This window comes from Mastomys coucha, unplaced genomic scaffold, assembly GCF_008632895.1.
Source record: "Mastomys coucha isolate ucsf_1 unplaced genomic scaffold, UCSF_Mcou_1 pScaffold14, whole genome shotgun sequence".
Lineage (NCBI taxonomy): Eukaryota > Metazoa > Chordata > Mammalia > Rodentia > Muridae > Mastomys > Mastomys coucha.
Window position 1 is genome coordinate 90,119,265 of NW_022196896.1, and position 27,322 is coordinate 90,146,586.

The 27,322-nt window shown below is 39.7% G+C and overlaps 1 protein-coding gene across 1 annotated transcript in view; it reads left to right on the plus strand.

The window, feature by feature from the left end:
* The first annotated feature begins 17,973 nt into the window (after positions 1 to 17,973).
* Positions 17,974 to 27,322, plus strand: part of Cpo (carboxypeptidase O) — a 20,276-nt gene continuing 10,927 nt past the window's right edge. Inside the window, 6 exon segments of the mRNA XM_031368988.1 lie at positions 17,974 to 18,000; positions 19,377 to 19,463; positions 22,532 to 22,633; positions 25,728 to 25,808; positions 25,810 to 25,839; positions 26,786 to 26,919. Of these exon segments, the coding sequence (XP_031224848.1) occupies positions 17,974 to 18,000; positions 19,377 to 19,463; positions 22,532 to 22,633; positions 25,728 to 25,808; positions 25,810 to 25,839; positions 26,786 to 26,919 (461 nt within the window).

Here is a 27,322-nt window from a genome sequence, read left to right on the forward strand (position 1 = left end):
GAGTCTACCCAGGACCTGTGGATGCAGAACTAGTCTAGCCATGTACGAATTCTAGAGTTTAGATGTTAATTAATTACTTCCCTGATTGCTGTGACAAAGTTCCTTAAACTAGATAACTTACAGACAACATAAATTTACTGCTCACAGGTTCAGAGGCTGGGAAACTGAAGATCAGAGAGCCAGCGGACTCCACATGTGGGGAGGGATGGACTTCTCTGTTCCACAGATGGACCGTTCTTCCTGAGTCCACATGTAGCAGAGGAGGCAAGCACATCCCCTCAACCACTTCTTATCATATTCCAGAAGGTTTTACCTCCACGACCCGATCACGTCCCTGCCAAACGCCTCATTTCCTAGCACCTTTGCATTGAGGGTTTTTAGACTAGGAATTTGGGGGTGGGTGGAGACACAAACAGTCAGCCAATTTTGGTAACAGCTCTGCCAGCCTTACTGAGAACTCCACAGCTTATTTTAAGTGAAGAGATCTCAGGGCGGGGGTGGGGGTGTCAACAGAAACAGGCAGTGCATAGGGAAGAGTAGAGGATGCTCACCCGCCATGTCCAGAAATAGAAGCAGCAAGCTTGTGATATCTGTGTCATCTCAGGGTGTGCAGTTGAACTTCTTGAGTGTGTTTGTGTTTATTATTAAAGCACATAATGGTTTCAACAGCAGTTATTTTTCTGTGTATAAAATTAATGGGAGTCTCATTTTCTCTCCTTTTATAGAAATCATTTTAGAGATTATAGGGTAAATTTGCAGAAAAGGGAGTGTATGAATTACATCAGATTAAGGGTATTTTTATAGAAAAGTCAATTCTGCTGGAGGGGGCTGCTACTTAATAAACAGAGCTAAGATGAAGTAGAGCATACATGGCTGATTTTAGCAGCTTAATGTCTAGCTCACTCCAAATGCACACTGCATTTAAGATCTTTTTCTCTCTCTCCCTTTCCTTCTCCCCCTCTTCTTTCCTTCAACCTCTGTGTGTGTGTGTGTGTTGTGAGCATGTGTGTGTGTGTCTGTATATGTGTGTATGTGTGTATGTGTGTGTTGTATGAGTGTGTTTGGGAGTCCCCACCCATTCTCCCATTTTTAGGAAAAAAAAAAAAATCTTCAGATGAACACCAAAATAAGTCCTATTGTGGTGAAAAAGAAAGCAGATCCAGGAATCTGCCCATGGGAGTTTGGTTTTTTTCTCTTCTGTATTGTGTGGCCTCTTGTTGGAATTACCATGCATGGACCCATAATCCAATTGCAGCCCATTGTTATTAGTGTCGGGGATAATTACACCATGCATGTTGATGGTTTTCCAGTCTTTGGAGGGCTTTCCCCTGGATTTCTCCTTATAATTTGCTCCATGAATACAAGTGTGAAGCAAGACAAGAATAATTTGCCTTTTCTTTATGAAGGAAGACAGATGAAACTTGCCACAAATCACATGGCTGATGAAATGGCAGAACCAGAATGAGAGGCCAGCGCATGTGACTCCTAACCTGGGGGCTCTGCTCTGCGCTTGACCTAAACCATACTGTACTGAGATTCTGACCATGCATGGCTGTCATAATCTGTAATGATCCTGCTGCATATCTCAACAGAAATAAGACATATGGGACAATAAACCTGGAGCAAAATTAAGAAGGAAGGAAATTTGTAGTTGGGATGCCTTTCTGTTAAGCACCTGAATGATGGACAGAAGCAGAGCCCCGGAATGATAATCTTTATCAAGCTTTCTAGGGGCAGCATCTTGTGCAGTGAGGCAGAAGTGTTCTGTTGGAAAGCTAGGTGGTGGCTGATGCTGACTGAAATACTGTCCAGCTGGGAAAGTGATGGAAATATGCCCAGTGGCTGATTTCCAGGTGATTGCCTTTATTGCTGTTCCATGCCCAGGCAGATTGCTGAGGGGCCTGTAGGACAGCCAAGCTCCTCTGGGAATCTCCCCAGCCTCCTGCCCTCCGCCTCTCCATTGTTCTCTTAAGAGTACACTCTTCTTCCCTGAAACTCCTTCTTTCTGATGATCCAACAAGAAGATATGTCAAGGACCAGGGAAGGATCAAATTTATCTACACTAAAAGGTTGATGGCTTTGCCCATGCCACGTGGTAACTGGAAAAAGTAGGGTCAATGAATAGTGACTTGGTGAACATTTTTTTCTTTTCTTGTTTTCCTTTTCTTTCTTAAGCCAACTAGTGTGGTATGCTACTTAGTTAGCATATGACTTTCTGTAGCTTGTTGGCTGTGGTTTGAAAGCCTTGGCCATGTCAAATGGTCTCAGTTATTTCCAGACTTCAGTTTTATTTCTACATATAATCATCTACAAAGTCCACAGAGGTTCTTGCAACTCCTGGTGAGTTATATTCATTAATTTTTCCCCTTGTCCTAAACTCTGGCTAGGGTATTGACTAGATCATGGGAGCAGCAGATGCCAAGAGAGTATTTAACATGGAAAAGACTTATAATGGGAAGGGAGGTTAAAACCATTAAAAAAGATGATGGACAGAGAGCTGGAGGAAGGTGGAAAAGAGAACCTATCCATAACGCAGATGTGTCAGCTGTGACAGAGAAGAAAAGAGAATTGGGTAGTAAGTATCCTGGCTAGTGTTTTTTGTTAACTTGATACAAGTTTAGAGTCATCTGGGGAAAGTAATCTCAATTAAGAAATGCCTCATACTAGATAGTTTTGTGTCAATTTGACACAGGTAGAGTCATCAGAGAGAAGAAGCATCCATTGAGAAAATGCCTCCATCCCCATTCCTGAGCTGGTGGTCCTAGGTTCTATATGAAAGCTGGCTGAGCAAGCCATGAGGAGCAAGACAATAAGCAGCATACCTCCATGGCCTCTGCACCAGCTCCTGACTCCAGGTCCCTGTCCCAACTTCTTTTGTTGATTAACAGTGATATGGAAGTGTAAGCCAATTAAATATTTTTTCTCAAACTTGCTTTTTTTGGTCATGGTACTTCACTGCAGCAATAGAAACCCTAATTAAGATATACTTCTATTAGATTGGCCTATGGGCAAGTCTGTCAGGGGGAGGGGGCCTTTTCTTGATTAATGATGAATATGGGAAGGCCCAGCCCACTGTGGCAATTCCTCTCCTGGGAAGGTAATTCTGGATTATATTTAAAAGGTAGTTGAGTAAGCAAGCCAGTAAGCAGAGTTCCTTCATGGTCTTGATTTTCAGTTCCTGCCTCCAGGTTCCTGTCTTGACTTCTCCCTGTGACTTCCCACAGTGGTAGACTGGGACATGGAAGTATAAGATGAAATAAACCCTTTCCTCCCCAAATTGCTTTAGGCTATGGTGTTTATCACTGCAACAGAAACCTAACTAGGACATAACATACGAAGGGTTCCCATCTGTGGCTTGGCTCCAAGAAGATTGATCCTAGAGCCTCACTGCCTGGGTAGCTGCCATGGTGAACCCTGTCTCACCCTGTGCTCAGTTTGGGGCTATCCATGTCCTGCACACCTTCAGCCTGAATCCTGATTCAGATTCTCAAGACTGCCATAGCCAGAGACCAGAAACAGTTTGTCTATTGACTGTAGATCTGAGTTATGCACTTGCTTAGCAGTGGGAAGAAGGATATAGCAGTGGGGAAATAGCAGAGGTGTACCTTGTAGCAAGATACAAACTCACCATCACATGTACTCATAGAGACTCAAGCCTCTCTGACAAGAGCAGAGATACTGACTTCTCCATGCATCCATCCATCTGTCCATCCATTCGTCTGTTCATTTCATGCTTTAGATGATAGAAACAGATCTGTTGAAGTGAGCTCATCTGTCTGAGACTGAGCCCCTAACCACAAACACAGAAGAGCCTGCCATAGCTCCTGCATGATTCTTGCCAGTGCTTCGTGTTACTGTCAAATACAGGTTCTAACCTCTGTGATTCCATGTTGTGGGCACAGTCAATGATGAGCTTTTAGCACAATGTCCTTGTGTTCAGGGTCAAAGACAGCAACTAAGTTGCCGCAGAGGTGGTCAGCTGACTTGGCTATGTGCCTTCTACTTCTAAAACCACTGTAGCTGTCTGCTTTCAAAATAACCCTGGCCTTTGGTAATAATATTTCATAACAGCTTCTCTCCAACCTATATGGCAACCTGCCATGCATTGTGGAGTTCAAAGAAATCACAGACATTATTTCAAGAGCACATTATTTTGGGGAATAAAGATGTTAGAGATATTTAGGGCTTAGCAGATAATAAAAATAGTTGGTTTTTATGATTATTATTATTTATTATTATTAACAAACATTTCTATCGATTAGAATTTAGTACTCCCTTAAATCAGGTGTTTGTAAACCCCTTTCATTTCTTTCATTCCATTATTTAGTCAATCAAAGAACACATATCTGCACAGCAGGGACCAATCTCCTTGCCACACATATATCCACTCCCCTCAACAGCATTTGTATTTTGGCAGGCTTTCTCTCGTGGGGCTTAAAGAATCACATGTGTTTGTAGGCATTTTATCAAGTAGTTTAAAGAGCATAAAACTTGCAGTCATAATTTTGGAAGTAAATTTTATTGTTATGGCTTTAAAACACAATCAAATAAAAGCAAGAATTCCATTAGTAGTTGAATATTGTGATAATAGAGTTGAGAATAAATTTTATTGCTATAGAAACTATAAAACAGCAATAATAAAAACACTATTATTGTGAATAAATTGTATTGAGATGACTAACTAGAAAGCTATAAAACAAAATGATAAGGGGTAATCTAATCACCAGGAAAGACGTGATAATAATTCACCCTTGTTAGCAACGAGCCTGAGGTTCCAGCTCATTGGCCTTGAGGCTCTGGGTTACTGCCTGCATTCCAGAAGGTTACAGAAAGATAATCTTTGGCCAGTGGGGTTGGCAGGAGACCACATATTACAGTAAAATTGGACATGGGGATTGGGGAAAATCCAATTATCAGTGAGTGTTAGGAAAACACTGTGTAGTAATGCCAAATGCCTTCACAAGACATTGGTGGGGGGGGGGTATTTACACAGTTTTCCTGACAGTTTTTATGTATTATTTGACCATGTTCTTTTATGTCTTTAAATGTTTTATTTATATTATTTCAGAATAACTGAGTAGACTTGCATTTCTGTTGGGGGGGTGGCTTGGGCTTACCTTTTCTGCGAAGTGCCTATGTACCCCTTTGGTACATATGCATCTACATTCAGTCTCTGTGTGCACCCTCAGCCCTGGGCCCATCCATCTGTGGAGGTAACAGCCCCATTGACACCTGTACTCCAGCAATCACAACACCCAGGATCCTCCCCCATCGCTTCCTTCAGGGGAGAGAAAGAGTGTTGTGGGTAAAATGTTTTTCACTACTTAAAAAAGATATACGAGCCTGTGATGGAGTTTATGACATCAGCGCTCAAGTCTGTTTTTGCTGAAATGTCCTCTGACTTACCTTATCTTGACTTTCTAAACCAATATCAGAACACACTATCAACAACAATGATAAACTGGCTGGAGACAGGCTCCAGATTTTCTTTTATCTTTCTGTAGAACAATGGAGCTTCTCTTCTGGACCCTTTGCCTTTTGGCTATGCTAGTTCCTGGGATCATGACTGGTGGGTGGGATGTGAGAAGATGGACCAACTTGTGGTTCCAATTATTTAAACAAAATATTTTCGTGATCAGTGGAGCTGGTCCTTACCTTCTTCCTATTTATGTATATCACCTTACAATGGTAGTAGCCGAGAGCACTAAAGTCTTATCATTGAAAATTACTCTTGGAATCCTTGAATAAATTTCTAACAAGTACTTCCTCACCACTAGATAGGTTATGTTTTATGAGTGGGAAAAGGAAATTATAATAAAATTTTTATCTCTCTTATTTTTGTAGTTTCTCAATTAGTAAATCATATTGCTCTAGTTAGTAAGAAAAATGTTTAAAATTATCAAATAATTTCACTTAGAGATAATCACTGTTAATGTTCCTGATAGATAGCTAATTATGTTTAGAATACTATTGCTGAGATTACAGTTAAATCACAGTAATTTTCCTATGACATTCGTGATTCATTTGTAGCATATTGCAATTGTTAATAACGTCCCATCATCTTGGTTAACTTTTAGCTTTACAATTTTACAAATAATGTCATGATGATCAGCCAAGCGATTTCTTTCAAATTTTTTAATATTAGACTCTAAGTTATAGGACGTGCAACTATTGGGTTAGAAAAATACATTTAAGCATTGTACTATAAAGTGGCTTGATGAAAGGCCATACCAGTGTATACATAGGAAACAGCCACGTAGGAAAGCATTTTATTTAAGCATTTGCCAACTTGATAAGTAAAAACTACCCACTCTTCACATTCTTTGCATTTCAATGCTTTACGATAAGGTTAAATGCTCTACTCCCTTATTTCTCACTATCTATTTTATATATTGCCTGTTCATGCCATTTACCCACCTTTCGGTGATCTTCTCTATTCTTAAAGGATCATAACTTCTCTAAATGTATAATTAATATACATCCTACTGTGTATGCTTGTGTATAGTTTTCTTATAAGGTACATCTTAACCTTGTTCATCCATAGCTCATTATTTCCCTTGTTGGTGCATCTTTTGTGAAATATGTGTGGTTTAACTGATGTTTCTACTTTTGCTTCATAGTTAAAACAAATCTGCTTCTCACTGACTAGAAAGATCCACTTTGAGTTTCACTCCAAGCTGATTACCTGGCATAGGCCACCACTTGTCCTTAGAGCCTGATTTTAAGTATATAGAGAGAGTATCTGGAATCTGTATGTTGTTAAACAACCTGTGTAAAACTGTTTAGAAAATTTTTTCTTATCCTTTCCTTTTGTTTGTGTGATTCAATGAAAGTAGTGAATTTATCTTCCTTTCTGAGATTCTTCATCCATAAATTAGAGACAAAGATGCATACATATTTTACAGGGAAAGTTTGGAATAAGGAGGCTGCTGAAAAAAACGTTAAGAGATAGGATTGGGGAGATGGCTCAGGAGGGTGCTGCTCCAGCGTGAGGACCTGAGCTGTAGATCCTAATGCTCATGTAAAAAGCTGGGTGTGGTGGCGTGTGCATGTAGGTGTGACGGTGTGTGTTTGTGGTCCTGGAGATGAGAAGTGGATCTCTGGATCTCACTAGTCACCAAGCCTAGCCGAACTGGCAAGCTCCAAGTTCTATGAGAGACGCTGTCTAAAAAGCTAAGCAGAGCTCTCACCTCACATCAAGGAAAATTCTTGATGCATCATAGGAGACCATTACAGAAAACCACAACCAATCACATTCAGAGTTGTAGAGCCCAGTCCCAATGGATACGTCTACAAGACACATTCACATCTAAGACTCAGTGAACACTGAAGAAGAGGAAGCAGAAAGATCATAAGAGCCAGAGAAAATAAGAGAGTTTGCTGCAAGATTGTGTGTCTTAGTAATGCTAAAAGCTACACCATAAAAGCTCACCAACATGACTACCTAGAAATGAGCTGAACAAGGACAACACCAATAGATATGACAAAGTGGAAGAAGGAGAGCCCATGAGGCCTAAACACTATATGAAAAACTAGACAACTAAGGGATTCTGAGAGCAGGAAATAGAAACTTTTCCCCAGGGATGAGCACACCAATTGGTTATCCAATACCAAATACTCAGCCATGAAATCATGCATGTGAGTAACATTATACAGACTGGGCACGTCATATTTAGAAATACCTGTGAACACACATATATACATGTAACAACAGTTAATGAAAAGGAAGCTATAGATTTGAAAAGGAGGAAGGAAAATTGTATGGAAGGGTTAAGAGGGGAAAAGGGGAGGGATAAATGATATAATTATACTATAATCTAAAAAAACAAAAGGAAAAATAAGGTGGAGAGAAATAGAAAAAAACAGTTGATATGAATATCTGACCTCTACACACATGTAAACATCGACACATACACACATACCTACATGCATATCTTAGTACACACAGAAACAGATACATACACCTCCATAGACCCCAAGCAAACATATCCTATCTGCTATATGATAGATAGATAGATAGATAGATAGATAGATAGATAGATAGATAGATAGATAGATAGAAAGACAGATACATACATACATACATACATACATACATACATACACACACAGATACATCAATACATAGATACATGTGATAGATAGATGATAGGTAAATAAATAACAGATTAAGAGTCTTGGCTCTTACACATCTTTTGACAAAGAATTCCTGCTACTGGAAAACTATACTGAGAAAATGAAGTGTGAAATTGTTTTATACATTGGAATAATCTTTATTTACAATATAAATATTGTAGTATTGGGAAATCAGTGTTCCATACTAGGTTATATAAATGTTCATATGTAATGAACGATCCTTGGATATTGCGATAGTTAATTTTTATTAACTTGCCTGAATTAAAGTCACCATGGAATCATACTTCTGAGTTTGTCTATGTGTTTCTAGAAATGTTTCCTGAATGAAAGATTACCCTCTGAATGTGAGCAATAGCACACCATAGCTGAGGACCTGGAACATATATAGGGAAGAGCCCACTTACGCATCAGAACTCATTTTCTCTGCTTCCTGAATGTGGTTGCAATGTGACTAGACACCTTACTCTCCTACCATCATGCATTGCCCTTCATAATGGACTGAACACACAAACTCTGGGGCAAAATAAAGCTATCTTTCTTTCAGTTGCTTTTGCCAGGTGTTTTGCCACAGCAGTAAGAGAACAAGATATTTATTCATTAAAATAGTAACTATGAAGAACTGTAATAACATTGAAAATTATTCTTTCATACTACAGGATAGATGCTAATATAAAAGATGATGAAATACATAAAAAAGTAAGAAGAAAAAATGATACCCAGATAGTAATAACAACCTTTGGTTAATTATTTTCTTCTTCTGTCTACTATTTTTCTCCTTGCAAATATTCTACAATTATCACAAATTCAAGGGTATTTCAAGGTATTTGTGGTCAGTAGATGGATCTCATCACTGCATTTGAGGAAAGCATTTCACAGCCTCTTGACCTTATCCTTTAGGGTGTTTTTATTTTATTACTTGCTGATCTAAATTAATATTTGCAAACGGGACATGATGATTCCTGTAATACCAACATTCAGGAGACTCATCCTAGAAGATTACGTGTTTGAAGTCAACCTGGGCTACAGAGCAAGACCATCTAGACACAATGGTTTACTAACACTTGTATCAAATCTTTGAGACTTTCATAGAGTATGTTTTGATCATACTCACCCTCTCCCCTAACTCCTCCTATACCTATCACTTTACCACCCACCCACCCAACTTTTAGTTGATCTCCATTTTTTTTCCCACTGATTTCAGTTTATGTTGCTCAACCAGTGTTGGGAGCTGGGCCTACCCTGGCATGTAATCAGCCTATGAGGGCCTATATCATTAAAGAAAACTAACTTTGCAAATGTTATCAAATGCCAGTATCTCCTTGGCTAATAGTATGATTTCATGCCTACCTTCCTCCTCTATACTGGGATTTTGTCTGGATTGAGATTGAGCATACTATCACAATCATTGTGAATTTATATGGGCAACTACTGTCTTCTTGAAATTATATACTGCCCCTGTCTCTTACAATATTTCTGCCCTCCCCTTATGAGATTGCAGGGCTTTTGAAGATGTAATATATATGACCCATTTAGGGCCAACCACTTCACAATCTCTTATTCTCTGCACTGACCAATTGAAGGTCTCTGTGTTAGTTGCCCTCTACTGCAGGGAGAAGCTCCTCTGGATACAAGTAAGAAATATATTGATCTATAGGTATTACCATAAATCATTAGGAGTCATTTTAATACTATGCCAATTTAGCAAGATAATAGTACTAGGAACTATGACTTGTCTATCCATAGGTTCTTGGCCCTATTAACAGTGTCAAGAGTGCATTTTATCTCATGGACCATCATCATCAATTCACTCAGAAAGTGGTTGGTTTCTTCCATATTTGTACTACCATTTCATCAGTGGCATATGGTGTCAGACCTGCCATCCCTATAGCTTACAGTTTTCAAAGCTGAGGGAGACTGTTGACTCCTTTTCTTCATCAGTAGTGTGAATTGCACCTTCCAGCACTATGAAATTTACCCAGTGGGGATGAAGCTTCCAAGTCAATACAAGCTTGATTTCTCCATATTCTTTGATTCAGGAATGTGGTATCATCAGCAGTAGGCTCAAGTACTTGAGGGTAGCCAAGATCATTGACAATAGCCTATAACCTTTACATGTCTGTGGGACCATATTAGACAACTCAAAAAGGGAAAACCTCATTCCAGATACTAGGGCTGTGTCTTATTGGGATCCTCAACTAAATGTGTATTTTTGTCTGAAAATTTTTTAGTTTTTTTTTAAGAGATTTGCTTTTTTTAGAAATTTTTAGAATTTGACTTACTGACTCAAAACATAGATTAGTATAATTTTAAAACTCTGTTCTCTAGCATACACTAAACATCAGTTTAAAAATCCTAAAGTTAAATCTTCAAGCATACACACATTCACACACACACACACACAAACACACATGCACACACACTCTTCCTCTCAAAAGTGTGCATCTATAAATATCATTTGGATTTTGTTATTTAAGCCAAATGGCTTGAAATTATTCTTCCTCTTTGACCTCACTCTTCTTCCTGGGATGTGTACAAGGAAATCATCAGAAATGAGAACAGACATTTATATAAGAAGTTATTCACCATAGAATAACTTACAATAGCTTCCACCTACTCACCACACCCACAAAGAGAAACTGTTCTATCTAGCACAGAAGAATTTCAATAAATAATAGTATATAATAGATACCTATTTTCAAGTATTATATTGCCATTGAAATTACTATCTTAAAAGGGTTTGTTGATGTAAAGAAATGTATTTGGTAGGATATAGAATATAATGGAGTGACTACACAAGTTATACATATATGTGACTAGTTGAAATAGGGAGATAGACCAAAGATCAAAAGAAAATGTACCAGAAGGTCAACACTGGTTAGCTTGGGAGCATGGGAACATTGCGAATTAGTCTGTCTTTTTAAAAAAATATTTTTCTGCTCCCTTTTCTCCATACTTTCTAATTTCTCCATTTTAAATATATGTTAATTTTATAAGAAAAAACTCTGAAAATACTTTACTGCATGAAATATTCATGCTTACTGTTTCTCCACTAAGTATTTAAAGTATGAAATTTGTCTCAACATTTGTTATTTTTTACCTCTTTATACATTCCAGTCAAAATTCCATCAACCTCTCTTTTATCGTCGGTGCTTATTAATAATGTACCCCAAAGGAGAGTATTCTCTGTTAAGCATTTGGTGAATGTCTATTCAGAAAGAATACACAAAGTACAATCATGATTTCATTTGCTCAGTGAGATTAAAGCAGTGATAACTTGGAGGGTTGACCACCTTTCCCCTTCTCTGTTGACACATGTTATGTGTCACCCAAGAAACTCAGAACTTCTAAGTTCATTGTTAACATTCACTTGAACTCCCTGTTAGAGTTTTCGAGCTTTATGTATTGAGTTTTCATTTCTTTCACATAAAAATTATAATAACTATTAATCAGAGACTTTCATTGAGATCCCAGACTACTAGGTTTTACATATTAGATAAACCCACCTGTTTGATGCTGGATTCCAGGAACAATAGATATTTGCTGAACAAGGTTGAAAATATCCAGTTTATAATATCAGTTGACACATGTTGAAATCATTTGGAAGAGGGGATCTCAATTGAGAAAATGCTCCCCACAGGATTGGCCTGTGGTACACTTTCTTGATTGATGACTGGTATTGGAGGGCCCAGGTCACTGTGGCTGGTGCCACTTCTGCACTGGTGGCCCTGAGTTCTATAAGAAAGCAAGCTGAGCAAGTCATGAGAAACAAACCAGCAAGCAGCACCTCTTTATGGTCTTGCCATAGCTCCTACTTCCAGGTTCCTGCCTGAGTTCCTGTCCTAACATCCCTGGATGATGAACTATAAACTGTAAGGTGAAATACAAAATAAACCCTTTTTCTCCTCAAATTGCTTTTGGTCATGGTATTATCTCACCAAAATATAAACCCTAGCTAAAACATCCATAAGAAAAAATTTCCATTACACTAAGAATATCTAAAAATGAACAGCACAGTATAAACTTTTTACACTATATTTGGTGTTGGAGGTAATCTAAAGATGAGTTTAAATGTCCAGGAGAAGGTGGATGGGCTCTATGAAGGCACAGTAGCACTATACAAGACGTTCCTGGAACTAATCTCCATGGATAACCAGGGATAGACTCCTCTTCTGCTCCCAAACTGTGACAAGGAAGAGCCCAAGCCTTTGTTGAACCATCTGAAGGGAAAATGGCTAGCCACCACCCAAATTCCTGCTGCAGTTGGAACAGCATCCTCAGGGGCCTCCTTCCCTCGTGGGGCTTCACACACAGGGTGCATGATGTGAGGAACAAGGGAGAGGAGGCCTGGAAAGATCCCTCTTCATTTGCCTCTCTCCTCCCCATTCTAAAGAAGAATTCCATTTTTTTGATGACTCCCTTGATACTGATATTTACTGCTGATCTCTTTGTTGTCCACGTCAGCTGCAGCTACTAGAAAGTGTTTAATCTACGTAACTAAGTCTTCAGGAAAAATAAAGCATAGATAACCATTTCTTCTAAAGGTCATTGGTATCTCCAGGAAATAAAGAGCATGCATATGAATACCGAATTCCCAAAACAGCCCAGCCTACATCATTGCTACTGAGGTGTTGATTACCGCTAGCTCAGCCAGGGTAGAGTTCAGATTCTCCCTTTCCAGGCTTTAATATACTTTGACCGCCATTAAGCTGGTAGTCAGCCACTAGATTAGCCACTAGATTATCACACTTCACATTTTGTAATTTAAAGGCTCTGTCTCTGGACTTTAATATGTTCATATACTGAAGAGATTTTTAAGACCAGGAAATAAACCTTCTTATTACTATTATCTATTACTATTATCTATCCCTGTGTTATATAAAGTGGGTGAATAGATATGTAAATTTCCAAAAGAAGATAGCATGGATTATTCAATAAGGATTAATTAGTGCTGTTACAGATGATATTTGCTGGCTTGTTAATAACATCATAGATTGTGATTCTGAAAATGTATTCATATTTATTTAAACACACTAAGGGATATTTGTATTTTTCTTTATAATATGATAATATGTTCTATAAAGCATTAATTCTCCATGTATTACTTGTACCAATATACATTTTATATTGAGAAATTTACTCTGAGACATTATTGTTTATGAAAAATACAATGCACAGTAAATATTCTAAAATAACTTGAAGAAATATATTGGTCCCCAACTATCACAATTTAAAGAATATTTGCTTCTTCTAGTTACTTTTAAACTTCATTTCCATTGTTTTGGGTAATTCTTTAAACAAACTTTTAAGATTCTCACTTTTTCTAGATAAATATGACAAAAATCAAATCTAATAAAACATTTACATTTTGAAGTCAAGGAACAATTAAATTCAAACTATTAATAGTTATGATGTTAATAATTAATGATAATAAATGTAACTACATTTTTGAAGTAATGTAATTTGTTCATAAAATTAGTTTCTATTTGAGTAGTTGTTAGTACATGATCTGAAATGCATATTTGCTTTATTTGTTTGTTTATTTATCTTTGTTACTTTTTATTTTGATTCAGGCTTTTACTAGATAGCCCAGGCTGGCCCTGAACTTGTGATCCTCCTGCCTCAGTCTCTTGAGTGCTAAAATCATAGGTGTATGCTCATCAGTTTGGTTCTCAGGACCTAGCTTTACAAAGCCCCAGTTTGTAATTCGTGCTTTAATTAGTTTAGGATCTGAGGTAGGGAGTGGTGGTGAATAAAGTCAGGTGTCTGTGAGTTCAAGGCCAGCCCACCCTACATGTTGAGTTCTAGCAGCCAGGATTGTTTAGAGAGAACTTGTCTTTAAAAAATGTAAAACAAAACAAAACAAAACAAAACAAAAAACAAAAAACAAAAACGGTTTTGCATTGTTTAAGAATACCAGTTGAATGGTGAAATTAGTCTTTGTCTTTTAATACTATTGCAGCTAAATAAAGTGTTTGCTGTGTTCAATTTGAACTGCTGTGCTTTTACTGGTGGTTAGGAGTTAACTACAATAGGAGAGTGTTCTCATTGTTAAGCATGAATTAACTCGTTTAATTCTCATCAGGATCTTTTGAAAACGTGCTATTATTCTTCTCACTTTACAAATAAAGAAATGAAACCTCAAGAAAGAAAATACATAATACCATAGATGTTCAAGAATGTGGTCAAATGATGAAAGCCCCTGGATACTAGTTAATTAGCTGTCCAGCAAGTTTCCATGCTACTCACTATCCCTGTGCAGAAATTTGCATCACAGCATCTCCTAAAGCTGATACACCAGTGCCATCAACAAAGTATTTCCCCATGCATAGTTATTAGATTAATGGATTATCAGAATGATCTCCAATTGATATTCACACTCCCTGGTCTTTGTTAAATAAAGCCTTTTAGCTAGGAACATTTACCAAATGTTTTTGTGGCTTAGAGTACTACTAACTCTATGAGTTGCATAACTCTTTGCCAGTGACTTTTTTCTCCTGGTCTGTTTTTTGTTTGTAGAATATGGACCGCGTTCTGTAGGGTTAAAATGAGAACTGAGTTATAAACTACATGTGTTTGGTTTCTTAGGGGCTAGCATAATGCTTAGAAAGCATCAGATAGTATTAGTAAATTCTTTGCTGAAAGATACATCCTAAGTAGATAGTTAAAACAATGTTTTAGCTGTTAGAGAAACTGAAGAAATGACCAACCCATGGCAGAAGACACCAGCCCAGGGGCAGCTTACTGGTTCGCATCAAACATTTAAGGCAGAAATTATGCCAGCTCTCCACAATTCTTTCTAGAAATTAGAAAAAAAGAATACCTCCTAACTCAGTCTACAGTGTTTATCCCAAGTCAGACAAAGACACTATAGAGAAAGAAAATTACAGACTGATAGCCCCCATAAACTCAGAAGAACCCTAAAAAAATTTGGAAAATATGGTCTAGCTTTGGATAAAAAGAATTATATATCCTGGCTAAGGGTGGCTTATCCCAGGCATACATAACATTCCAACACATTATCCCAGTCTTATATAACATCCCATCACATCCACAGGCTAAAGAAGGGAAGTTAGAGCATCCTACCAGTAGATCTACAAAAAGATTTCACAGCATCCAACATACAGCTGTGGTTAAGATAAAGAAACTTCCTCAGGGTGGTGAATATAGTGTAAAGCTGCTACAGCTAACATCATCCTTAACTACAAGGACCTGGAGGGTTTCTCAGGGCTACCACTCATTTCAACAGTGTCAGTTTTCAATACAGTTCTTGCTGGCCTAGCTAATGCAATAAAACAAGAAAAGGTAATGAATGGCATATAGTTTAGGATTGTATAAACAAAACTGTCTGCCTTTAAAGAGGAAATGAGTGTACAGGTAAGAAAACAGAAAGAATCAAAACAACTGCCCTGTAACTAAGAACAGGGCAAACGGGCTGACCTAGAAAAGTCCATTGATTTCCTACACATAGCAAAGAGCAAGTTGAATTTGAAAATTAAAAAAGAAAAATGCCAATGTGCCTGAAATGAAGTATTTGTAACACATCTCTTCAGGGAAACATATGGAGCACAAATGGAAGACACCAAAGAACTGAATGGCTGGGGAGATATTTCCATTCACAGACGGAAGACTCAATATTGTCAGGATATCAGCCCTTCTGAATTTTATTTATAGACACAATGCAACCCCAAACAAAATCCTAGGGAATCATTTTGTGGTTATTGACAAACTGATTCTAAAGATTTGTGGACAAATAAAAGACACTGAATAGCCAACACAATATTGAAGGAGAATAGAGCCAGAGGAGTGGCTTTACCTTATTTCAGATTTACTATAACCTTACAGTCATCAGACGGTGTGGTATTGGCAAAAGAATAAACAAATAGATCAGTAGACGAGAATATGGAGCCCAGAAATAGGCCCACATGCACATGGTCTATTGATTTGGGCAAAGGAGAAAAATAGTACAACAGAGAAAAAAATATTCTTTGCAGCAGATAGTGCTGGAATGACTAGAAACTCACAGAAAAAAAACAGAGAAAGCACAGATATTAAATAAAAATTATATATCACTGTGGCTGGGAGGGTGGCACCATCTGTAAAGTGCTTATCATGCATGAAGACCTTAGATTGATCTTCAGAATCTAGCCCAAAATGCTGAAATGGTGGCAAGTCCCTGACATCCTACTTCTGAGAAAACACAGACAGACAGACAGACAGATCCCTGGACTTGCCTACCAACCTATCTGTCCTGAGTGGTAATTTCTAAGCCAATGACAGACCTTTCTAAACTCAGAGGAGGTGGACAGCATTATTGAGGGTGACAGCCAAGGTTGACCTCTTTGGCCTCAATGCACATGTGTCTTAGTTAGGGCTTTACTGCTGTGAACAGACACCATGATCAAGTCAACTCTTATAAAGGACAATATTTAGTTGAGGCTGGTTTATAGGTTCAGAGGTTCAGTCCATTATTATCAAGGTGGGAGGACGGCAGCATCCAAGCAGACATGGGGCTGGAGGAGTTGAAAGTTGTATATCTTCATCCAAAGGCAGACAGGAGAAGACTGGCTTCCAGGCAGTTAGGAGGAAGCCCTCTCAAAACACCCCCCTCCACAGTGACACACTTCCTCCAACGATGCCACACCTACTCCAACAAGGCCACACCTACTTCAACAAGGCCACACCTCCTAGTAGTGCCACTCCCTGGGCCAAGCATATTCAATTACCACAATATGTATACACACACATGTGCATTCTCATCTCATCTACAAGAACACACACGCATGCATACAAACATACATACATACATGCATACATACATACATACAAAAACACTTTACCCAAATATTAAATACAAAACTATAAAATTCAAGTCTATGGGTTAGAAAGCCTAGAAGATTCTGAGTATAACACTGACATTTTAGACACACCAGAAAAGGCTCAATCCATAAAAAAAAAAAAGAAAAAAGATACGACAAAATTTAGTAAATGTATAAACTTCTAACTCTTTGAAAGAAAATGTCAAGGAAACCAGATGACAGAAACTGAGATAAAATGTTTATGAAAGGCATATCTGAAATGAGTATGGTCCAAAATATACAAAGAACCCTGAAACTCAAACATTAACCAAAGGACTTGATAGATATAATGTGGGCAGAGGACCCAAATGGGTGCCTCACCAAAGAAAACACAAGGAGGTGAAGAACCTAGTCACCAGAAAACTGCTAGTTGAAACTCCCAGCTGCACCACAGTCTGCCGCAGCAGCCCACGTGTGGATGACCAACAGCCAAGGCCAATGAGGGGTCAGAGCAAGCAGAACTCATTTGTTGCTGGTGGATCTGCAAAACTGTCTTGACCAATTTTGAAAAGTGATTTATCAATTTCTTATGGAACAAAACATGTGTTTATCATATGATTCAACAATAGCACTCTTTAGTTCTCACCCAAATGAACTAGGAACATGTCTGCAGGAAATCATTCACATGTGTGTTTGTGACAGCTTAATTCATAACTGCCCAGATAGGATGCAACCAAGGTGTCTTTCAGCACGTGCATAGGTAAGCTGTGCCATAGCCAGAGAACAGGATATTACCCAGCAACGATAAAGGAGCTGCCAAGCTGTGAAGAGACATGGAAGAAACGTAGACATATCGCAGTGGTTTGAATGAGAGTGGCCCCAACATCACATATATGTGAATGAATGATTCCAGGTTGATGAAACTCTTTGAGAAGGATTAAAGATCATTCCAGTTGGCTCACTTCCTGTCTCATGCTTATTGTCTAAACTTGTAAGCTCTCAGTTACTGTTCCAGCATCATGCCTGCCTTCCTGCTTCCATAATGGCCATGGACTCACCCTCTGAAACTGTAAGCAGGTGCCCAATTAAATGCTATCTTTTAAAAGTTGTCTTGGAGCTGGGCAGTGGTGGCACATGCCTTTAATACCAGCACTTGGGAGGCAGAGGCAGGTGGATTTCTGAGTTCAAGGCCAGCCTGGTCTATAGAGTGAGTTCCAGGACAGCCAGGGCTATACAGAGAAACCCTGCCTCGCAAAAACAAAAACAAAAACAAAAAAAAAAACCCAAAAGACAACAACAAAAAATTTTCCTTGGTCACAATATCTCATCATAGAAAAAAACACAAGAGATGTATTAGCAAGTGAGAAAAGCCAATCTGAAAAGACTGTACAGGGTGGGCACAACTATATAATACTCTGGAAAAGGTAGAACTACACAGATTTGGTGATCAGAAGTTAGTACCAAGGGTTTGAAAATGGAGGTTTGAAAACAGATGAGCAGAGCCCAGAGGACAGTGAGGCCACTAAAATTGATACTAGACTGGTTTATATGGAACATCAAATGTCTGCCAAATTCCATAGAATATGCAGCACAAGGAATGAATCCACCATGACTTTGGGTGACAATGTCTCAATGTGTTGTCCTTGGTCGCATCTACTGCACAGGGATAAGTTCTCACCAGGCGATTACAGCTGTGGTTAATTGTAGAGTCTCTTTAGTGAGCTTGCCAGGGTTCGGTTCCAGTAACACCTTCCCTATGATCTGGTTTCTTCATCTCTGAAATAGAGATAAGAGAAATCCGTCTCAATATTTTAGAGAGGAGTAAATGAAATTTAAATTACATAGAAGAGTGTCTGTCTCATAAAAAGTTTCAGCTCAATAAATCTTAGCTATTACATCTTTTACAAACTTACACACACTTTTATCTACAATGCCTTATTGAGTTATTTTAGCCTCCCTGCTAGGCTGACATGATTGCCTTCCTTCTGTAGACAAAGAAATCACATCTCCCAATGGCTAAATACTCTCCCATGGTATCCTAGCAGGTAAGCCACAGAGTTTTTATTTCAAAACTGGCTTTGGGACTTCAAATTCTGTGTGCACTGCCTTCTGATCTTTGAAATTTTATTTATATTTTAAGTATGTGTGTGTGCGCGTGTGCGTGCCTGTGTGTGTGTGTGTGTGTGTGTGTGTGTGTGTGTGTGTGTGTGAAGTGCTCATGGAAACCAGAAGAGGGTATCACATTGTCTAGCAATGAAGTTACAAGGAAGCTCTGAGCTATCTGACATGAGTGCTGGCAACTGAACTCTGGTCTTTTGCTAAGATAATTAAATGCTTCTAACCTTATAGCCATCTCTCCAGCCCCTTTGTGACTCTTAAATCAACCTTCTATTCTTCACGACGTCTTGCTGTCTTCGCTATTTTATGTCTTTCTTTCCATTCCAGATCTCCACCACACACAGACAAGAGCTTGTCAGTCCACCGAGGAGCCTTGACACCTATTCCTATGACAGATACCATCCCATGGGGGAGGTGAGTAAGAACACACAGTATGAAGGATGATGTTGCTGGAGGTCATACCAGGGATGGCTTACTGTTAATATTACTATTCACAAACTAGATTGGCTCAAACTGTGAGGTGAAGGCATGCTAAGTTGAAGAAATTTCCAGACGTCTTCTCCTCTACCATTAGCACTTTCATGGAAACTACAGAACCTGGTAATGTGAAATAAAAAGACAAATTAATAACACAAAAGACAGGGGAAGGGAAGCAGCCCCATGAGCCTAGTGTGAACTCGGACCATAATTAACACTTCTTTGGGTTTGTCAAATCCTTAGCAGGTTTGAGCAGTACAAGGTTGGTGCCTGTGTGAATGTGAGGCACAAGGAGTTGTGTTTGGCTGAAAATGTAGGGGTTTCTTTCTTGCTGGATTTGTGGGCTCAGCAGTAGTTCTCCGAGGGAAAAGCCTTTTGCAAAGAAACATTTGTAATGCTATGAAGATGCTCAGTGGCTTCCAAAAGTAGGTAGTGAAAAAATAGCTCTTGTGTGTATGTCTGGGTGATACCAGATATCACACTCGGTTTTTTAAGGTATAAACTTCTAAAACTAGAGTGGCTGCATTCAAGGAGATACACATCTAAAAGTCGTATATAAATGGACAAATTGCCTTCTACATAGTCGTGACCAATTTGTACTCTCCACACCTGAGGATAGAGTATCATTTTTTCCAGAAAAAAATTTTTTTCAGAATGCCAGGAAGAATTTATGCCTTCCTCTGTAAAGGGTGACCCCAAAGAACTGTTGGCTCCCTGGCTTGGAAGAAGATTCTGTAAGCTGGAGAAACCTGATGATCTGCTGTAGTAGCTAGTGTTGACAATTTTACAGGATCCAGATCATCTGTAAAGGCTTATTTAGATTAGGTTTGCCTCCAGGCAAGCCTGTGAGGGATTGTCTTGATTGGGTTTATTAAGGTGGGAGGTTCTACCTTAAAGAAAGACTTAGGTCCTGGACTGCATGGAATAGGAAGCTAGCTGAGCCCAAACTTTCATCACTTTCTTGATTTTGGACACAGTGTAGCCACATATCAAATTCCTACCTTCAATACTTCTCTGTCACAATAGAATGTACTTTCAAACTGTGAGCTGAACTTAGCCTTTCTCCTCCAAATTGCATTTGTCAGAGGATTGCAGACAGTAGTGAAGGCAGCCTGTTTCTATGTAGGAGCACACTTGGCTTGGATACTCACTGGCCCTGTGACCTTGATGAAGCCATTTAGTTGCTCCTGCTGCTGCTGCTGCTCCTCCTCCTTCTTTTCCCCCTCCTCCTTCTTTTCCTTCTCCTCCTTCTTTTCCTCCTTCTCCTCCTCCTCTTCTTCTTCTTCCTCCTCCTCCTCTTCTTCCTCCTCCTCCTCCCCTTCCTCCTCCTCATTTTCCTCCACCTCCTCCTTTTCCTCCTCTTCCTCCTCCTTTTTTTCTTCTTCCTCCTTCTCTTCCTCCTCCTCTTCCTCATTTCCCTCCTCCTTCTCATTTTCCTCCTCCTCCTTCTCCTCCTCCTCCTTCTCTTCCTCCTCTTTTTTCTTCCTCCTCCTCCTCTTCCTCATTTCCCTTTCCTCCTCCTCCTCCTCCTCCTCTTCCTCCTCTTCCTCCTCCTCCTCCTCCTCCTCCTTCTCCTCCTCCTTCTTCTGTGAAACTGGAATAATAGTGTTCATCTGAAAGCACTGTGGTAATGATAAAGTTGGCTGCACTATCACTGATTAGGCAATAAGTGAATATACCTCTGCCTCTTCCAGGTGCTGCTAGTTATAGCTTTATTGAGACTAAAGCTATTGGCATCACAGATGTTTACATTACCCATGTCATTGAAATTGCCTTTCATTAAGTATTTACTAAGGTATTAACAACTTTTCTCCATAGTCTGCATGTCAATTCAGACTCAAATTTTAAAAATAATTTGTTTTCTCCAGTTAACTATTATTTCCTGTAATTCAACTACTACATAGAAATTCAGATGTCTGGAGGCCTGAGAGATGCTGATGGCTACCTGAATATGTCTTCATTTTTCACTGCATTTCCTCTTGTGGAACCCAAGTTATGGATTTATTGGTCACAGTATAATATCCCTTCCATGATTGACATATGATTTATAATTAAATCAGCATCTATTCGGGTCTATTAAGTTTAATCAAAATTATTATCATGTGCCTGACTTAGAAACTTCAGTAAGCATATTCTGGGAAGGACATACATGGGTGTTGTCTAATCTTAGAACATTAACAATGGATGCTTTGGTGTACTAATCTGCTTTTCACTACTGTAATGAAATATCCTAAGCAGGTGAACTTTATAAAGAAAAGGGGTTTAATTAACTCATAGTTTGGGAAGCTGAAAGTCCAAACAATATGTGTCAGCCTCTGGTGTGGACCAGCCACCTCAGTTACATCACCTTGAGGTGAATGGCAATGATATCATCAGTCAGGAAGCCAAAGGGAACAGCAGGGGCAGGCTCAAAATCTTACCCTATTTCACTCTCAAGGATACTCACTCCAATAGAACCAATATTCCTTGTGATGCAGGAATCCAAACAACCTAAGGACCCATCACTACTACATACACTTCTTCAGGTCTTTGTATACCCTACATGGCTATACTAGGGATCAAGTCAAATTAACTACCGTTAAGGTACAGAGTATGTCCATCCAGGGCTCTTAGGCTGCTAAGATCCCACAAAACAAGCCTGGCCTAAAACCACTGCCCTTATTGTGTGGCACATGAGGGCTAATTCTGATGGCCGTGTGCAGGACATGCACAGTGCAGTCTCTGAAGTGTCACGGGTAGATTATCAAAACTGTTCATTCTCAACTGCTTGATTGCAAAGGTCAGTGGGGGGTGTCCTAAGAGTCATAGCCCAGAAGGTCTTGAAAGGAAGTGAGAGGGAGGAGGCAATACATCATTGCTTTGTTTTTACTGTTTTGTTGGTCGAAAGCCTTCTGCAGTCTAGAGCAGAGTTCCCTGTCTTAGTGGGAAAAAAAAAAGCTGTTATCTCAAATGGGGGCCATCAAGCAATCTGCCTAGTGGCAGCTAGGTCCTTTGGGTTGTTTTAGATCTATCAGTGGATGAGCCAGGTCAGCAAGAAGGCTGCAGGAGTGCTGACACAGCATTTCCTGGGAATGACCTAGGAGACCTGGCCCACGTACCACCAGAAGGTGAGCGCAGAGGCGGACCCTGCCTGTACTGGCTGAAGCTGCCCCAGCGGATTGCGCACTACCCACAGGCTCTGTCAGAGCTGTAGGAAGAATTCAAAACTTTTCTACCCCAAATTAGGCTTTTATAACGTGCCTTCTTCATAAGACAGAACTCAAAACACAAGAGGAACCCATCAGTGGATAACCCTAATAAGAATTCATTAGAAACGGCTTACTTTTCATCTCTTCTGTTCTTTGGTGGTGATGGTGGTAAATTTTCTCTTCTCCCCTTCTCTTCTCTCCTCTCCTCCCCTCCCTCCCCTCCCCCAACCTTCCTCTCTCCTACCCTTCCTTCCTTTTTACTTTGTGGCTGGATGTACTTGGAGAGGTCAGATTATGACTTGGAGGAGTTGGTTTTCTTCATCCTGTAAAGGCTGGAGAACAAACTATGTGGGTTGTCAGAGTTGGAAGCAAGTGTCTTTTCCCACAGAAACATTTTGTTAGCTCAAATGTTTTGTTTTAAAAAGACATCCCCCACCCACCACCCACCCCCAGTGTCTTAAAAACAGAAAACCTTTGTTTATTATTCTTTGGAGATAAAAACACCTCACAGAAGGAGTAAGGTGATTTATACAAGATCAAGGTCACATAATAAGACAACTGCATAACTAAAGAGGTAGTTAGGATCCCAATTCTCCTACCCTTTGCATGCAATGTGTTTTTTAAAAAGGGGTCTGGTGTCTGTTACTCTTCTACAGGGCCAGAATTTCTAAGCTTTCAAGTCTGGACCCAGGAGTTTCTATTCTGACTATACATTAGCATCATCTGTGGAGTCCAGCCAACTAACCCTGCTGTCTCAGCCCTTCCCAAAGAGATGGTGGCCTGATTGTTCTAAGATAGGACAAGCTCAGATGTCAGCCATATACATGGTCGGAGTTGAAGCCCACTACACTGAAACAGTGGCCTTTCTTTCTCATCTCCTCCCATCTTTCCATCACCTTTTCTGCCATATAGGGGATGAGCTACAATATGGACATGCTGTCTACCACTGAGCTACATCCTCATCCCTTTTTATTATTTTTTAGGCACAGATTCTCGCAAGCAGCTTAGAATATATGCCTGTACCACTATACTTGACAAAACAAGTCTTCAAAGGGTGTCCTTACCCTCACCATTAACAGCATCTGGTAACTTGCTACAAATGCACACCCTCAGGTCTCACTGCATCTCTGATATCAGAAACTCTGGAGCCATGCTGAGGGCCCAGCCGTCTGTGTTTTAACTGGCCTAATCTTGATAATTCTGATGTCTATGCAAGGTTGTCTTGCCAACAAGTTCCAGGTGACTGTGGTATTATTGTGTAAGACTATACACCATGAGCTACCTCTATTACTGTGTGCAGTCATATGGAGGGCAGATGAATCCATGAGTGAGTGAAGCCTGTATATTTTGACATGGACATGGCCATGTTGAGAACTCCAAGGCCCATGGAACAATTTGCCCAAGCTCAAATCTATATGGGCCAAGCTCAAGAGATCCCTCTTGATACACAGCCGTCTTCAGGAGTCTGAGTATTTATGAAGGATGGATGAGTTTATGCAAAGACTCACAACTGCAGCTTCCTCCAGATGTTTAAAGCCTGAGACTGCTCACCTACAAAGACCTCCTTTGGTGCTTAGTCAACCCTTCCTGCTATGCTGTACCATGCTGAGACTCCAGGTTGCAGTGATTAGAGGCCTGATCCTGGCTTTGCTGTGCACAAATCTGTCTTTTCCTCATTCCCTTATTGCTGCCCTAGTCAAGGTTCTAGGACCCAAAACTTCAGGTACAGGCACAGGCACAGGGGATGTGGTATCCAGGCTAATTTACAAGAACCCAAATCACTGCCTCAGACAGAATTAACTGAGAGATGGACTGATTGGTGTTAAGGAGCTGGCACCAGTTAACCTGAGTTTTGAAAAACACTCAGACTCTAAGCTGAATCAGCTGAGATGCCTCAGTTTCCTTTGCCCAGGGCAAGGATAAGTAAAATAATGCAAACATAGTAAGAGGGTAATAAAGATAATAACCCAATTAACCTACATACGATCATAAAATGAGTAATTTTAGAAGAAAATTGGGGGTAAGAGGATGCCAAGAATCCTCCTCGAAACCTTGAGAGTCAGGGGAAGCTACAAGAAGAAAATCCCTTGGCTATGAAAACCACAGCCATACTTTGGCCTCAGCTTGTAAGAATCTTATGTTGAGGGAAAAGAGCCTTCATCAGCTCTCTTCCCAAGACCTTGACAAGTAGCCTGGTCTAGGCCATTAACACATCCAAGGCAGATACAAGGGTTACAGCCTGAGACTGTTCAGAGCCCCTTCTCCACCAAAGAAAACACACAATTGCCAGTGTGATTCCACGCACGTCTAGGGAGACAGCACATTCTTCCTGATGGAAAACTTAACATCAGGAATAAAATACGGTTAAGGAGGGGAGAAGGCAGATGTCTGTGGGTGGAGGAGTAACTTGGGAACTCAACAAGCACTGCACAGAGGTGTGGAGTCTCATCTAGTCCTGGTTTGGGGAGATTTAAATGAAGGGTTGATCCATTGTGAAATAGTTTTGATTCTTGAACATCACAGCTGATAGGCTTTGCCTCTCTGGCTGAGCTATGTGTATAAAGCCTATAAGCATATTATACATGCATTGTAGCTTGGGGAACAGTTGACTTGAACTTCAGGTAACTTTGCCTCTGTCTTTCTCCAGAGGGTTAGGAATAGAAGCATATGCCACCATATCCAGGGCTGTCAGATCATTCTATGTGTGATAAAGTTTAAGAGCCACTGTGTAATTTGCTTTTATCTGCAATCATAGATTAATTTAGAATACAGGGGAAAATGATGCTTTGTATGGGTGTGCTGGGGAATCAGTTGTGCTGTCCTGGGGACGGTTATCAAGGCCATGGACAGGAGAATATGGTAACGGAGGAAAAGACTACATTGATGGGTCTCTACCTGTATCCTTGCCACCATCTGTGAACCCCAGAGGGAAGTAAGAAAGGGCACTCTAGGGAATAAAAACCTGGTGGCTTTTCATGGCAATCATTTGGTTACAGATTCTGAATGTCTCTAGATCAGCTTATCATCCAGCGATCCCAAGAAGGTCATTTGGATGGGCTGTGGAATTCATTCCAGAGAATGGATTGCCCCTGCTTTTTTGCCAGTGGTTTCTGAAAAAGAGAAGTGTCTTTAGTTGCCTCATAATGCTAAATCATGCCACTGAGTACCTGTCCCCCTCTGTGCTCTTTAGAAGCATACTTCTTTCCCTGTATGTGTACTGAATTAGCCCCTCACTTCAAGTGAAATGGCATTAGTGAGTAGCCTTGCCAAAAACTGAATATCCTGACTTCATTCCACTACATCCAAAATCATTTTCTTTTTTTTTTTTTAATGGAAGATAAACTTACCTAAATGTAGAAGAGTAGGCATATTGGAGGTCAGAGATAATATTGAATCTTCTCAAATAGCATTAGGAAAAATTTTGAACACTGAGAAATATTTCACCTAGCTTCTCACAGAAATGACAACCCATGTGTCTGTTGTATGGGTCAAGAGATTTCCCATATGGAAAAGCACTCTCCTGCCTCCTCCCCCCTTTAGGGAGTAAGACAACTTTAAAATAATACATTTTGGTTAGTCTTTTTTGGAAACACAAATATAAAAAGTAACCTGGGAAGAGCCAGTCCTAAGATTAACAGCAGAAATGCCAACTGAGAGAAATACAGATTAGCTCCTTCTCATACCTAGTGAGTTATAAACTTTCAAGGGACCAGGGACAAGGACAGATACAGCTTGAAAGTCAGTGTTTCCTTGTTGTTTTGAGACAAAGTCTAACTACTTAGCCCAGGCTAGTCTAAAACTTATTATGTAGTCCATAAACTTGAGGTCTTTTTGCCTTGTTTTGTCTCTAGAGTGCTAGGATTACAGGTGAGCTACTGCACTCAGGTAGGGGCTTTAACAGATCTGTCAGATGACACTATTTGCAATCAAATTTGAGAGCCACTTACTCAAAAGTCCATGGCAGTTAAGGAAGACCTGGTGGCTCTTATAATTAAGTTGAGATTTACAGACAAAAAGAAGAGAAATATTTCTTTATAGAATCATTCTGTAAGTTTCTCTTTTAATTTCTAGATTCTATAGAACGATAAAGATAATGCAAGGATCGGCAGGCTCCTTAAGGAACTAGACTTATTTGTGCTTCCTGTCCTGAACACCAATGGTTATATCTACACTTGGACAACAGTGTGGACATTGTCCATCGGCCAGTGTTATTTGTATTTATGTACCGAAGCTCTACTTGATTCATTCTTCTGATGTCAGCCATTCTAGCTATGGAAATATTTTCTAGCCATGTAAAGAAAGAAGCTCTATTTGATAGCTTTTCATCAAAGTCACTTTTAGGATGTGAAAGCCTCACACCTCCTGAGAGCTGGAGCCTAGCATGGGTCTTGTCTAAGGTTTTTCCTCTTCCCAGTTGTCCATTTGGACTTACTTATGCCATATTCTTGGTGTTATGGCTTGCTTATTACATGATTAGTGTTATATTAATACACATCTCGTATGCTGACCTACCTCAGAGCTCTTCTAGACACATGAGGGGGAATCAATGACATCTAAATACTAAACTATCCTGTGGCTTTCAATGTAATCATCCAGAAGGTTAAATGT